The following is a 16,562-nucleotide window of genomic DNA, read 5'->3' as shown; positions in this document are numbered from 1 at the left end:
TGGGCAGTCAGTTTGGGAGTGTCTCCTCTCCTCCTGAAGTGATTGAATGAAAAGGGAGAGGGAGTGGAGAAGGAGAGCGATAATGGGCAGCGTTTACTACTCTTTTCTCCTGAGTTAATCCTGTCTCTTACCTTGCTTCTTCATCGTCTCAACACGTCTGTCACTTATTAAATAACCATTTATTATTAATAATAATAATAATAATATGTTTCCCCTTCCTGTATATGTTTGGTTACTGTAGGAGGTTGAAATTGATCTCTTTAGCAGAAGCAGTATAGTGTCTTTAGCACAGTTACTGGATAAAGGTTGGATTCAAGAGGGAAAGATCAAAGCCAAGAAAAACGTAGAGTCGGCTTATAGAGGGAACCACTGGGGCGAGGTTATATTTGACAAAATACAATTTAGGGCAAAGTTGGATTCAAAGGACATGGCATACGTGGCATACAGATCCCATTAAAGATGGAGACAAAAACAGCTGCTCTATTTCCTGGGTAAAACCCTCTGGCGGTGTGCATTTTTTTGAAAATGGTGATGATAAGCACAGGAGTCCTTTGGAGCTTTTAGTGTTGGTTGGATGATTGGCAGTGACACACCAACAAGTCTTGATTTGAGTTGACATTTATGTACTATTCTCTCCGAAAGGTTCCTGTCTGTAAGGCCACCGCTGAACACGCTGCGAGGACACATGGCAGGCTAAGTCCTCCAAGCCGACAGAAAAAACACGAGCGTCTCAATCAAAAATCACTTCAGACTGCATTATGGTCACTTAAATGCAAGCAAAGAAAAAACACATTCTGTTTCAGTTTGGTTTCATGTTACGTATGTATCTACACACTAAAACGCAAGCAGCTAAGTGCCCACAAACAGAACACACTCATCAGCTTCTACGTACCCCCACGACCATCACCACAGACCCCAGGTGTCAAGGTTGGCAATACTTTACGCTGACAGCGGCTATTTGTCTCTAAATATATAAGTACGGTTTCGAATTTCTGCGGGAACACAGAGGACTGTGGGATTGTTGAAGTGAAACTGGAGCTGAAGCCGAGGAGCCAGGTGTAGCTGTTTGTGCGGAACAAATGTGGCTTGAACTTTTAATTCTACCCTTTGACATGTTGGACAACTATCGCTTTTTGGGCTTTCTTTTTACCCAATATGCAAACTGGTTTACTGAAAGAAACGTCGTCTAGCTATTTGCTAATTTTGTTGGTCTGCCATTTGGTGCTGCAGACCAACGGCAGAGCTCTTTTGCTGAAAACAGCTTCATCTTGAAATAACGCTCATGACAGGTGTAAGATTGAACTGAAACGAGATGCAGGCAGTAAAACCAAAACAGTAAGTTACTATGAAAGTATTTACTAGAACTGCTTTAAGGTGTGGTCAGTAAATTGTGTGTTTATTGAGGATGCAGTAGTGATGACCATGAAATAATTCATATCATATTTGCCAGTTTTAGAACAAAGAACAAGGACTATGTTGTTGGAACTGAGGGGCAACACAACAAAGATAATATCTGTCATTCTGCTACAGTGCTTTCTAGAAGCACACTGCTCCTTGGACCGAGGACAGAGATGAATAAATCACCGGATGCTCCATAATGACACAGTCATTACAGAGGGTTTACACTTCTTCTGGAAGTTAAGATGTAACTTTGGAAAATCAGTGTATGTAATGGTAAGCCTCAGATGTGGTCCTGCAGCACAGCTTTCTCCCAATCTCATTTCCATGATCAGAGAGGAGGACACTTTCCCATATGTTCTACAGAGGGAATAACAAAGATGAGTCAAGTTGCCTTGAATTTTCCCATCATCATGTTGAAAGACTCTAAAAAGCTCTGCAGTTTTTGTCATAAGAAAGAGGAGTTTGGAAATGTATTATTTAACACAGAGTGGAGGGGAAAATCACCTGTAATCAGATTTTTATGAAAGAACGAAAAGAAGAAAGGAAGACGAAGATTAAGAATGATCTAATCTCCCCATAGCTAGTGAGCCTCAAAAAACCTTTCCCCTCACCGTATTCCTTATACTTCTGAAATCAGTGACTGAAGAGTGCTGTCATATTTGCATAAAAAAAACGACTTCCATGTTTGTCTGAGGTCCATAGACCTCTTATACTTTAAATGGGAGTCACATTGTACATTATTAGCAGTATATAACAGCAGGAGTTTGCATGTCCGGTATGTTTGTATGGTGGTATCATGATCGGCATGAGCAGACTGTTAGTCGCTTATCTGAGATCAGCTTCAAATGTTTGGACCCAATTACCGACTCCTTGATTTGGACATATACGTAAACTGATTCCAAACCAGCACGGAGGAATGCAGTAACACACACACACACACACACACACACACACACACACACACACACACACACACACACACACAAACACCTACTGACCAATCACTCAAAAAGCAAAGTTGTCAACATGTTTGTCACAAATGTCAGCAAGCTTTAAGTTTGTATTTCAGCTGACAACTCGTCCACAAGCGCATTTACTAATTTTAGAAACATCCGGTACATGAAAAGATCTTGTTGCTTTGGCCCTTTGTTGTTTGGTTGAAAATATCGACCAATCACAGCCATTAAAAACATCCCTGCTCCCGTCCTTTCTGTGAAGTTACAACTACAGCCAGCTGCTGTTTAGTTACTCTGAATGAAACTGTACAAAAATAAATGTAGTCGGTTGATAGCCTCTCCATCCCATCATCCATTCATCTCTCCTTCCTCATTCAAACTTAACACATGTGTTGATCATTCCTAACAAAACAAGGGGAACCCTCAGCTTCAGTGAATACAAAAGATACACACAATGTCAAATCAGCACATTGAACTTTGTTCATGCACTCGTCTGTTTCTATGACATGCTGGCTGAGACGCGATGACATGTACAGCACGTCATGGGACAATGAGAAAATATCTCATGCACGTCACGACACTTTCAGCGAAATGTGACTGTTGCTCGGTGGTTTCAGCCCATGTCGGGAAACGTACCCAACATTAGCAGATGTAACAGAGCTCCCACAGAACTCACAGCAGGGTGAATTTTATATTAGATTTCCTTTAATACGAAGCATGTCTGTACTCTGTTTCCTCTACTTATCCCTGTTCTTCCTCTGGCAGACCAGAAGTTGACAATATCAAAATGCGAACCATGACAAGCTAAAAGGTCAACCTACTTGTTGTATATCTGGTATCCACTCCCATTGATTTGGCCTGCACTTACTGTACAAAGTAGGCTGCGGATTTCAACTATGTTCATCTGTCCGTATATTTTACTGTCTTTTGCTGCCTTGGAGTCCTCACTAAAGCAAAGTTATAGCCATCATTATGCGGGACTGAGGTGGATCTACTTCCTCTCCCCTGTGATGCTTTCCCCTAAATTTGAAGCACCTTGACTATGCATCAGCAGCCTCTTACTCTAGGAGATAGATGAGGCTGCCTTATTTTAGTATCGCGCACTTGCTGTCACATGCTGGATGGAAAAAAAATCAAATAAATAAATGAACTTGAAAAGAATTGTGGTAATAGAAACTGACAGATATACAATTCGCAAATTAAGGAAAATGTCTGGAAATGAATGGTGGGCTGCACAATTACCACAATCCCTGTGTTTCTTTGTGTTCTCTTGATAACAGGGGAACATATTGTCCCTTCTAGTGTTTACGTAGGTTGGGATGGTCACGGCATGTGGTTTACATTTTTCTCATGTTCGTTAAACACTGAGGAAGCATGAAAAACAGGGTCGGTCCTCATATCATTATCAGGATAGGAATGTTTTATTGTAAGTGGAAGGATATCCCTCACTACATTTTTTCATTTATTGGGTGATTAGTGATCTCAGTAAATACAAAACCATGCTGGCTGTACACCAAAGCCCTTCAGTAGCCCGTAAACTGCAGATAGCTAATCATAGATGTTGTCTTTGGGTTGAGACATTGTGGTCGGGCAACAATAGTTACAATGCTGCTCATTTAACCTGAGAAGCGTCGTTAAAAGCCTCAACACGCCACATTCTTTCCAATGAGACTACAAGAGGAGAGCAAAGTTATTAGTTACAATAAAATGAAAAGCTTCACCTTCATTGTACAACCTCATTACAAAAGGGCGGTGCTATTTTTGAATTAGCCTTCTTTCACAGAGTCTCGGTCATTTTGTTGTGATGAAGTATAACATTTTACAGTGCATTATCTTACACTGCTGTCTCTTACTCACATGCCTTTTATTAAAGAGTCATCATGATGAGCTAATAACTCACTAATACCTGATAAATCAAATGCAACATAGTTACATCAGACTCTCAAATAGTCCAGTGTTTGATGAAATGATGAGCATTGCTGTCTTACCTCGATCTTCAATCTCGGCATGTGTTCTTCAGCAGGTCTTGGATTTGAGTTTGAACGCTTGCTACATAGAGGAAGTAATTTACAGTCCACGCCTGCTGCTGCTCTTTGCTATCGTCTTGGTCTTCCTGCCAGCTAGGACAATTAGCAGCCCTCCAAATGCTCATATATTTCCATTTAGAACAACAATATGTGAGAACCTACAAACATTGTTCAGAAAAGAAATGTCCTGCCAAAAACCCCACGATAGTTGGAACAAGACACTAACAGAGCTAACTACTGCATTATTTATTTCTGTGTGCCTTTTATAACAAACGTGTCATCGTTTGAACCTTACCTTAAAGAATGAAAGTTTTCAGCTTTTTCTTAACAATAGCTGTACAGCAAGGCACCCTTACATCTGCATCTGCCACACACAAAACACAAAGTTGGGTGAGAAAAAAGTGTTGGCACACCCTATTTTGATTTGAATGGCACTGGTTTCAGTTCACAGATGAGATTAGATGAGAAGATTGATACCATTCTCATGTCTGTATGATAAATATGATGCTACAGTCAGCCATTTAGCCTAGCATAAAGACTGGAAACAGAGGGGAACAGCTAGCCTAGCTCTGTCCAAAGGTACTCTAACAAAATCCACTTAAAATGTTACAGTATACCTTGTTTGTTTAATTCCTACAAAATCTGAAAAATAAAAATGAGCGGTTGTGTGCTGGACTCTTTCCTGAATAGGAGCACAAACTTTGTTGGCACCATGAGGTTTCTAGGCCACTGCCTCCAGTCTGTGGTAAGCTAAGCTAACCGTCTCCTGGTTGTAGCTTCATATTTAACAAGCAAGTGGTACTGATCCTGTCATCTTACCCTCGGGACGAAAGCGAATAAGCGCATGTCCTAAAACGTCACACTTTTCCTGTAAAGTTACCTTATAGTTTAAAACTTTACACTGTAACGTTTTAGCACCCGTCATGTCTGCCTGTGCTCAAACAACCACTTTCAGTTACTTAAACGTGAACCTTCATTGGATCGTTTCAAGTAAATACATGAAAAGCCCATTAACGGTACTCTTTGAACCGCGGGGTATATTTAATCACCCACAGGCTAACTGTGGTAAGGGGAACGGAACCTTCCCTGATTGTGTGTTTCCTCGTGGATCTGGAAACTGTTGATTGAGAGGGCTGATTTGATCTGAAGGGGAGCTACTCTATGAGGGGCTTTGTGCGAAAATGGGAACTGACAGATGGATCCAAATAGCACCCGCAGATATCCAACACATGAAATATGTTTAAAGACTGACAGAATGTCTGGCTCGTCTGGGGGTTATTAGGCTAGATTAAAACGGCACAACTCAAAGATGGCAATTTTCCATCCAATCAAGTTGATTTTCCATTCCTGTCTAAACATTTGAAAAACATGTTTTCTCGTTGTTTATGTAGAAAATGACCAGATCAGACCAGAGGAAGACAGGCCAAAGCTGGCATCAATGTCACATTCTGCTTCATGTTTACACTTGTGAAATGTCTCGGAGGCTGTTTTTTTTTTCTTTCTTTTGTACCGATGTAAACTGAACGTGTGCGAGTTTGGCGGAAAGCAGATCAGATTAGAAGACGCGGTGTAGATAAAGCCTAAGTCATTTAAGGGAAAACCAACTAATACCATATGGAGGTTTGGTGTGTTTTCCTTTCAAAGCCCTTGTTGTGTGTGTGTTCAGCTTCCTTTGATGCCTTCCACATTGTGCACATACAAACAAACTTGTGGAAACACACAAGCACACTCTCACACACACACACACAAACCCTCATTGTATACATGTTCATAAACTATAACATGTTGCCCTGTCTCCAGTTATCTTTAATGCACACCACAGTTGAGTTTTATGTTTGTTTGTCAACCACACGGTATAGAAGAGGCCACAGTAACTGTTCCGTCTATACGTCATGATTATCTGCTAATATTGTTCAACTACTGTGAGCGGTCAATACATCCGGCTTTCAGATTTTCAAAGATTAGTTTTATTGTGGCTTCTATTTCGTCAGCCAGCATACGGTAAAGACCAACACAAATGATCTGACAATGATATGAAACAATGGCAGTGGCCTTGACTCAGACCTGTGACGTCATACGTGCACTACACATCTGCCTCAGTATTTGCCACAAAGTGTGTACACGTTTGTTATATTTTGTAATATTTCAGAAAAAAATAATAATTTTAAAACAAAAATGAGATGAACCCGCTGTCATAATGATAATTAATGAGTTCTTATTCATTTTGCATGGAGTCAGTGCAAGCACGTTAGCAGGTGAGTTAATTGGAACAGACATGGCAAGTCAAGCAGCAGTCTGACAGATGAGCTGGTGTCAACAGCTGTTACAGAGCTTCCTGCATGGGCTGACGTGGATGCCGGTCCTCAGGGTTGGGTCGTCCTGTCATGAGACGCCGCGTGGAGACCTGACCCCTCGGTCCACCGACTGACACGACCCGACACCACTCACACTTTTTGATCCCGGGGACTCACCGGTGGTTTATTTCTGCCTCTGGGAAGAGAAACAAGGTAAGACTTTAAAAAGACACGTTGTGGCTGATGAACAAGTAGATTCCCTTCTGGGTAAAAGTAACTATCCGTGGACTTTAGATTTCTGCCAGAATTGAAATAAATAAAAAACAAAATCCTACATTATTCATGATTTTGTGACTATTTAAAAAAAAGCATCTCTGTTTGAGATATCTGATTTAAACCGACAGTAAAAAAACAAAGTTAAGGCGTAGCCTTTGACTGATGGCCAAGACCTTTAGAGTCCCCACTGGAAACTGGAGGCACCCGGTTACAGAGTGACAGTGACAAATAACACACCAGTCATGTGATCTTGTTCTTTCATAGGGGGTTTCAAACAACTCATTTCCTTCCTGTATTAATACAATTCGAAAAAAGTAGAATCATATGAATCAACTCTCCCTCCAACTCTGACGAGGAGGATGTATTTCAGCACCAGGAGTTACCCTTCACCTGATTCTCTTAGTTCAAGAAAGATTTGTTTTCAAAGCTGACGGCATACACTTCCTAAAGCATTGGTGGTCCTGTAACTAAGTATAATCACAGATGTGCCTGTATCCTCTCTCTCTCTCTCTCTCTCTCTCTCTCTCTCTCTCTCTCTCTCTCTCTCTCTCTCTACCCTCCCTCTCTACCCTCCAAAGTAACTGGACTCATTTAAATTCAGATCTTATCTTCTTTAAGTGCCTCTGTTCTTCTCCTTGACAATGACATCAACACCTATCCATAAAATCATACAGTGTGGGCTTGAGTTTTACAAATACGTCTTTACATCCTCTGAAGTGTGGAAAAACAGGAACCGACAACGCTTATGTTTTGCTTTATGAGGTTATGCATCAAACAAACAGTGGAGCAGCTCTTGAATCTGAAAGGAATGGATGTTGGTTTTATAAAAAATTCTCCCCTCAGCGGAGCGTGAGTGAATGCCACATATCTACAGACGGGACCCATCATTTTCACTTGACCCAAAAGACTCGGTTCCAAGTCTGAAAATATTGTGATTGATAATATTGAGTCTGTAATATATCTGCCAGGACAAGGAAATGATCAAACAGATGCTGTGAGACAATCACGCATACGCCTGATGCCCACACTGCCGCTTCAAGAATTGAATGTGTTTGATGGGCACGATTTTCCAAATGTCAAAAATGAAGAGACTTTCTATTTGTGCATTTTTGAAAGCATCATAAATTATAAATGAAAGCTTTAAAAGTCAGACAGATTCATCAAGTGGTTTCATTATCGCAGTCTGGAAAAAGAGGAAATCTGTGCTGGAGAGTTTTTTGTGTGTGCGTAGTATGGATATACTATGTTCTCGTATCCATACAACCCACAAACGTTGCCTTTACAACCTCAATAGAAACTTTTAATTGTAAGTTTCGGCAATGCAGTTCTGCATGTTCATCAGGATAAAACGACAAACGTGTGATGGTGAGCTTTGTTTTTCTCATCTGCTCAAAAGTTTCACCTGACATTGGTAAAAGAACGTTGACTCATTTTTCTTGTGCAATGCTTGTATCTAACATATTTGACTTTTAAGACACATGACATGTTCGGAAACTTCATAGTATAATATTGATGATAAATGAATAAGTACAATTAGTAACTTTAATCACAATACAAATTGAAGAGGAGGGCTGTCTTTCTTCGAAAGCTGTGATAGGTCTGTTTTTGTTTTTGCCTTAAAACGTACGCGTGAACTCAGTCATTAGGGTGCGAGTATACTTACCTGCTTGCATGCATGCCATACATTTGACCGAGCTCTCTCTTTCCCTTTCCTTCTCTCTCTCTCTCTCTCTCTCTCCTCGGGGGATGCTAGACATTCCTGAGGTCTGGAAAGCAGAGACCCCTGAGTCAGTCGGGTCATGGCCTCCCACTAAATGAGCTGTATCTGCTTCAAATGGACGCTGGTTACTAAGAGGAGAGGGAGTTCTCATGCAGACGCGTCAGTGAAGGTGTCGTAACGCCTAGTCTGCTGATTCAGTGCCTCATATCAATATGTATTCACCAGATAACCAACACATGTAATATGCAGTTAGAAAAATTAATCTGACAACATATTAAATGTAATAAATGAATTAATATAAGGTTTAAATGTGAAATAAAAGTCCAACACTGCAGAGCGAACTTTTGACAGTGTTTGTTTCAATAGTGTGTTTAGTTATAAAGTGCTGGAAAGCAAGAAGAATCTTTTTCTTTGCTGAAATTCTGCCGTCTCAGTTTCTCCCGAGGCACGCTTATACAGTGTTTAAATATACAGTAGTTGCATGACTGCATGAGTTTTCCATGCTCAAAAGTCCAGTCTGAATGGCTCACTTTGTCAATGATTTTATTAAATCACCTTTAAATACTGTAACATGTGCTTGTTTCTTTTCATTTGGCAGATAGGTTTGTCAGAGACGTCCGGAATAAGACAATGATCCAGTTGAGGGCTTGCAAACCGTGGCTCCGCTTGTGGAGTTTACGACATCTCGAGGAGAGAGGGAGAGTTATATATTTTACTCAGAGACGGAAATACAGGAAATGTCTCAAGGTTACGTTTTTTTTTTTTTTCTTCATTTTATTGCAGCAGGTACTGTACACATTTGATTATGGTTTCATAGAACGAGTGGAATGTTTAAAATGGGCTGTAATCATTTCACCACATTTGTATAGACTGGTCTGTCAAGACATAACACTTTGTGGACATTACGTGACTAATATGTTGAAAAGAGGCAAAATATTGTAAAAAGAAGAAAGAAAAAAAAGAAAGAGTAAACACATTTTTGTAGTTTGATCTAACAGAATACAATTGGCTCACATAAGTCTGTTGAACTATAAAAAAAATGAATTAATTTGTCCCAACCAGCAGATTAAAAAGGTAAGAAAAAAGTATGTCATGATATGCAATATCTGGACAGTCATCAATTTATAAAAATATACAAACACTTTCTCACCTTTAATTATGACTTGGTTATATAAATCGTAGAATACGCGGATCATTGCTAAACTATACAGCAAAGATTAAGTAAACCAACGCTTTTCAAAGAGGCAAAACACCTCTGTCTTCTGTGGCAACTTCCAACACTTTATGGCCCCATATAATATTATTATTATTACTGGTTTCAAATATTTGAACTACCAGAGGAATATATGCTGAGATGTGGTGTTGCACTCTAACCATGGCCTTGAACAGTCTAAATTGAGATCACCATCTCCAGATGCCAAAGTTAAGCTTTGTTAAGTTTTATTAATATATAAGTCATATATATTTTGCCCCTGACTGGCACAGTGTAATTCTGTGGGCATGATTTATGTTCACTGGATGGTCATGTTGTACCAGTTAGGTCGAAAGTGGGAAAGCCCACCCACTTAGAAACACAGCACCACCGTAGTCACATAAGAAAAATATTATAGATTAGCAATAATACAAAATGTAAAAAGCCATTTTCAACCTCTCTCTGAAATCCAAATGGTATCAAACTGTACCAAACAACCACCGGGATAGAAAAATCAACGTCCTGTCACATTTTCATTTCTGCATGATACACACATAAAGAAAATTGCTATATATAAGTGCTACATGCAGACAGTCCATCCATGTACCTGAGCATTATTGGATGACAATATGGTCACTATAGCGTCTCGTGTATTTTCAAATTCTACATGTTGCTTCAATACTAAAGTCCAATAGTCTGAGCCTCAGTTAGATCATTTTGACCATGTTCAACGTGCTGCCGTCATTTTTATGGATGAGGCCACTTGTCAGCAGTGCCGCTGAGTAACTCATCTCAGAAACAGATCGGTTCTATATTGCATGGCTTTGCCCCCAAATCTCCCACGTCTTTGCTTTGATCCAGCCAGAGGTCTTGATCCTCTGTAAGGCATGAAACTGCACTGCTGTGAAGACACCTCTCGACATGACGCCTTTATATATTCAATTGCTCTTTTGATGCCAGCTGACAAGAGACCTGTTACTCGGCTGCCATTTGTATTATCCACTCGTAATGTCTAATAGTCCAATCATTTCTTTCAAAGCTTCCTCTCCTTTGGTCCCTTCACACAGATCCACACACAACAGCTCAAATGTTTCTGGTAGTCAATGTCATTGAATTTATGAGCCATTGAAAGCCCAACACACCCATTCTTCACACTGTCAAACACTTACGAACTCCAATCAAGATGTTCAAGGTCTGATGATAGAATGTTTGAACTCCTCCAGCAGAAAGGTGCGTTTGCCAACCAACACAGAGCTTTACTCTTGCTGGCGGAACCTGGCCGTCTGGCATTTCTCATGAATTTTACAATACATGGAAATGTAGAAGGTCACCTTTCAGATGCTCTCAAGCCTCTGACATCTCTCTGCTATGGGGGTAAAAGACATTACAGAGGGAATGATTTTGCCCTCCTGGTGTTCTTGGAATAGCCACTTCAGGCGTTTACTGCCCAAACCAACTGAGAGCCACAAAAGACGTTGAACTATGATATACAGCTGCTGTCAAAAGACAAAGCTGTGTTTTCCAAATCTCAAAAACTGAACAAAAACTTGTTTTTTCTTGCTTGACAACCATGTAATTGTACAAGTACAGTGATTTGAAGAAAACTAAATGTTGCCTACTAACCCAGAAAATAAAAGACAGTTGATGCTATCAGGTTTACAAACACCACTACCTGTTATACAAGCTGCATTGGTACAATTAGTCATTTTTAATTTAAGCCTTTACAGATTTTCCAGCCTGCTTCGTGACGTTGCTCTTTATAGCGGAAGCACAGCCTGCAGTGCATCATGTGTTAATATTTATCCAAGAACGCATCCGCTCAAGGCTCCAAAATAATGGGGATTGTTTTAGAAAGCTTAAATGGAATCTGCTGCGATTGTTAAATTTCTTTTCTATAAAAAAAAAACTTTTTAGAACCGTGCCCCGCTGAACCATAAAAGAAGTGCACTGTTTTATACATGTACTTCCTCAAGGCAAAAGAGTTTCATTGTTAGTGGTGCCAGGGGAGAGGAGATGTGTCTGGTGTTTCAGAAGATTGAAGAATAGTCTTTCAGTCAGACATGAGGTTGAGACTCAGCATGAAGGACCTCGCTCCTTTGGTGGCAGATGAGAAAGAGACTCATGGAGCGACACTGTCACCTGTTGGTTCTTAAGTAGTACTACATGGGGTTTAACTTTACAAGTCCCAAAGCATGAATTGACTCCTCCTGCTGTAGTCAAAGCTGCCAAAAAGGGTACAGCTGGTATGCCATCACTGTTGTAACCAAATCTAGGCTGTGGTCGAAAAGTACTTTTTGCTTAGGAAGGTTCCTAACTGAGTGAAATGACCCGGAAGTATCTAAGTATCACGTTACCGGCAGCTCGTCTGGCTACATGCCTTGGAAAGTAACTTTTAATGCCTTCACTTTCAAACCTCAGAGGTTGACTAATATCTTACTGAGATTGTGACGATTTTACAGATGATTTGTACTTCATATTATGTCCATAAACGGACCAACGGGAGCTCAGGTAGACCGGTTGTGAGCCTGAAATGTCACTTTAAGTCCGGTAACGTTACAAACGTTGAGACCACGGATAAACTGAACTTGAGTATTTTGCTCCTTTTTGTTTTGTGGTGTGAAATAAAACTAACTCTACATCAAGCTGAGGGGGGAGAACGACGGCCTCTTCACCGGGGACAAACATTCAGCAACCGTAGCTTGGAATTAAGACATTATTCCTTTTGTAATGTCTCCATTTGACCAACTTGTACTTAAGGTTACAGTTGCATTAGCTCTCATCCTATATAAAGCCTTTACTAATAGGACTACCAGTAGAGAGGACAATACACTTCTGAGTTGTTATTGTTGCTGTCACAGAGATGCAAGTTGTGACTGTCATCTTTTTCTTTTTATTATTTAAACCCACAATAAGACATCCATGTAAATGATTCCTGTGTGAATTTGTGTATATTCTGCTGTGTAAAACTTGTCAATCTTCTAAGTTTGCATTGAGTTGACCGAATCAGTCGCTTTTAGCAGTGGAGCTGCTCACCGGTGACTGGGCAGTAATTGGCAGTAATTCACAGTCCAAAACTTCCCTCTGGAAAAAAATATTTCAACTGACTTACTGCCATATGTAGGCTACTGAAGTGCATTCAAATGGTGATGCATTCACTTACTGACAAACTAGCACAAACGCACTGAAAATGTTTAAACTAGCATGCACTGAAAATGTAGATGTGCGCACTGAAAACAGGAACACGTGCATTGAAAATGTTCACACACGCACTGAAAACAAGCACACGTGCACTGAAGAGGAGCACACACACACACACTGAAATATGAACACCCACTGAAAACAAGCACATACACACTGAACATGTTCACACCAAGCACACAGGAGAGACCCTACATCAGTGTGGAGGACGCATTTATTACTATAAATTGTGTTTGGCCGTTTGGCATTTGATCAGCTATTTGTTACTGCTAACATTGACCAAATTCATGACTTCTTCTTCAGCGTCATGCACAGCATCCAATCTTTAGAAGTTAAACCTTTAGGCAGACACTTCACTGCGAAATGGCACCATACAAGGACTATCCATTCTAGATTGATGTGGTCCTTTGTGGTGAAAGCCAAAAGATGCCCAACCTTCTTGGAGTCATCACACAGGCACAACTGATTCTTTTTCTACAGCAACCTCAACATCAGACACAAGGAACTCAACGTTACGAGTTAACAGCGGATCTGACCACCAGTTGTTTGGATTTAGAATTGAAATCATGTAGGTGTAATGTTATGAACATGTTTTTATTAGGGTCACAGGAGAGCCGTCGGAACCTGTGAAACACAAACACAAGAGATGAATACAAGATACTCAACTATCAACTGTCTCAAAAGAAGCTGTTTATAAAGCCTGCATTTATCGGGCTAAGAGATTCCATGGCGACGTGTTTTAGTTGCGCTTTTTGTAGTCCTTCTTCGTTGTAGTTTCGCCATGGCAGACCTACGTCAGTGACTTCCGCCGTCGCATCATAATTACGTGGCTTAGTGAACATGTAGTCGGATTCTCCAAACACGGTTATCTTTTCCTAACTCCTCATGCATTCTGCTTAACATCTTTCCTTGACCCCATAACGTTTTCCATAAAGTTCAAGGACAAGTGGTTAGGAACAGACGCAGCCCTAATCTTGTAATCAAGTGTCAGTATCAGTATAAATGTATGATAATCACATAGCGAACCACTTTGTCCTGAAGTAGGTCTTTCGAACTCATAATCATACATATAATGTATTCAAATATCCCGTCTTGATTATCCATCATCTGAAATGTCAAACTATAACAAAGCACAAATAATCACATAAACTGACTGCAACATTGGTCGGAAAATATGTTTATAAGATTGATCCACAAAACCAGCGATTTGTTTTCATTTCTCATTTCACACTCCTGGTCAATAGGTGGCGATATTTCCCGTGTGCCATCATTCTTCTTCTGTGGTTCTACATCATTACTACATTCAATATGGCGGCCCACAGGATAACATGTTTAGGGTTGAATGCCCTTTATTCTACTGTCTGCGCCCCAAAGCAGGTACGTTACTTTTTGTAACGCTATATTTGGGGTTTGAATGTTTTCAATAAGACTGTATCGCAGATGTATGAGGATGGAGAAAGCAACGTTTTCAGTATTAGCTAGTGGTGTTGCTAGCTTTCCGAGATTAGCTTCATAGCTAATGCTAACGTTAGTTAACCTGATTAGTAACTGACGTCTTTTACATTGTATTGCATTAACTAACACTACCTACCTATTTAGCGTAATAGCTGATAGCAAAGGAGGGAGCTATCATTCTCCGAAGCTAACGGTGTCTTGAGATGCAGACCATTACTCTGTCTCTGTAATGTCAGTCTGTTGAAGGTGAGCGAATGAAGCAGATGTCACCAGACTGTTAGGCACATCTGTATTACCTTCATTCAACAAATGAGTTTCCAATGAAACATAGAGCAATATATAAGAAAGCTAAGAGAAGTGGACTATACTATTATCTCCTGACAACACAAGCAGTAATAGTGTGATTATACAGATGAACCATAAAGCCTATTGTATGAGCTCCATGTTCCTTGACTTTACAGGGTTTCTCAAAGTACCAAAATACATAAACTAATGGCAGGAGAATCAAGTTTATTTTACTATTTAAAAGACTTTTCATGCTATCATTTCTTAATCCATAATTTTGGCCTTGTTAACGTTGATTATATGTGTTGGCACGATAGCTACAAAGAGTTGAAAGTGATGCTACAACGATGATGAGTAACGAGCAGGGCTGTCCTCGAGCAAAGAAATTCTCATTCGACGAACACTAGTACGATTTTGTCCACAAGGATTCGCACAAAGGCACCACTTGAAATGTTTTTTTTTTTTACCAGAAGTCTGCTCATAAGTTAAGAAATAAGTCATCCATTAGTTGACTAATCGACTAAGAGGGGGCAGCCGACAGTGTGGATGAATCCAAACGATCGACCTTGTGATCACAAGAACATTTTTGATAGGGATCTATTAGTTTTCCCTTCATAATATTAGCTTTTCGATAACAACTGCTGTACCGCTGTGTGCAGGCCCTGAGGTGCTGCTGGGGGTCGGTGGAGCAGGTGAGGAGTTACTACGTGGACTGGAGGATGCTCAGGGACGTAAAGAGAAGACAGATGGCTTTTGACTATGCTGATGAGAGGTTACGGATCAATGCACTGAGGAAGAACACCATTCTACCCAAAGAGCTTCAGGTACAACGCCATATTTCTACTCAAACTGTTAGCATTCATTAACTTTAACCATGATACGATATTTAGTGATCATTGTGGGAGATGATTCATGAAAACCAACATCCAAGACAATTCCTAAACAGTTTAAACATGTTTTGCAGGAGGTGGCAGATAAAGAAATTGCAGCATTACCAAGGGACAGCTGTCCTGTGAGAATACGCAACAGGTGTGTGATGACATCCAGACCCCGGGGGGTGAAGCGGAGGTGGAGACTGAGCCGAATTTTCTTCCGTCACTTGGCTGACCACAACCAGATGTCCGGGATTCTGAGAGCAAGGTGGTGACTGGGCATCCGTTGGACTCTACATTGGATTATATGAAAACACAGGCTGTGTCAGTGGTTATTGTCAGAAGCAGGACACCAGCTTTCAATACAGACTTGTTTTGGCCTTTTATTGTCTGGAGTCTTTGAAAGTTATTGACTGTGATAAAACATTTCAACCACTACTCATACATACCAGAAAATGTGTTAATGTTTAAAGTGAATCCACTGAGATTACTGCAGCATATGTTTAGTATTTTGTATATGCTGAAGAGATAATGATTTAACCTGAGACTGCTCAGAAGAGTAAATGTCCATGTAACTTGAGATTGCCATGGATGAATAAATATTGTACATAACTAACCCTTTTCCCCTGTCTTGTTTTTCATTCTTGCACGCAGTTGATGAAGCGACTAGCTAAATATGGTCAAGGAAAAACATATTTTCTTCTACCTTCAGAAGTGAGTTTTCTCACTGTTTACTGAGAGTCACTTAAAATCATAGCTATGTGTCCTGCAACATCGCAGTAGTTTATCTTAGCTAAGCTCAATGACTCAAGCTGAGTCGTTACCTATTGGAGTCCTAAACTGCGTACAATATAGGATGGGTTTTGATATTGAATTCAACCAAAAA

The 16,562-nt window shown here is 40.2% G+C and overlaps 1 protein-coding gene across 1 annotated transcript; it reads left to right on the top strand.

Moving 5' to 3' along the window:
• The first annotated feature begins 14,359 nt into the window (after positions 1 to 14,359).
• mrps14 (mitochondrial ribosomal protein S14) lies at positions 14,360 to 16,259 on the top strand. The gene is made up of 3 exons (XM_079172657.1): positions 14,360 to 14,441; positions 15,464 to 15,628; positions 15,769 to 16,259. Exons 1-3 carry the CDS (start codon positions 14,373 to 14,375, stop codon positions 15,949 to 15,951), a joined length of 417 nt encoding a protein of 138 aa, XP_079028783.1. The 5' UTR covers positions 14,360 to 14,372; the 3' UTR covers positions 15,952 to 16,259.
• Positions 16,260 to 16,562: the final 303 nt, after the last annotated feature.

The sequence above is a fragment of the Pholis gunnellus genome (assembly GCF_910591455.1).
Source record: "Pholis gunnellus genome assembly, chromosome: 14".
Taxonomy (NCBI): Eukaryota; Metazoa; Chordata; class Actinopteri; order Perciformes; family Pholidae; genus Pholis; species Pholis gunnellus.
This window is presented reverse-complemented; position numbering and strand designations above follow the sequence as displayed.

Bases quoted from the DNA above. Each gene is read 5' to 3' on its own strand.
- mrps14 (XM_079172657.1), top strand. From the start codon at position 14,373: ATGGCGGCCCACAGGATAACATGTTTAGGGTTGAATGCCCTTTATTCT. The intron at 14,442-15,463 runs GTACGTTACTTT...CGCTGTGTGCAG, and splicing joins CTGTCTGCGCCCCAAAGCAG to GCCCTGAGGTGCTGCTGGGG. The intron at 15,629-15,768 runs GTACAACGCCAT...CATGTTTTGCAG, and splicing joins TTCTACCCAAAGAGCTTCAG to GAGGTGGCAGATAAAGAAAT.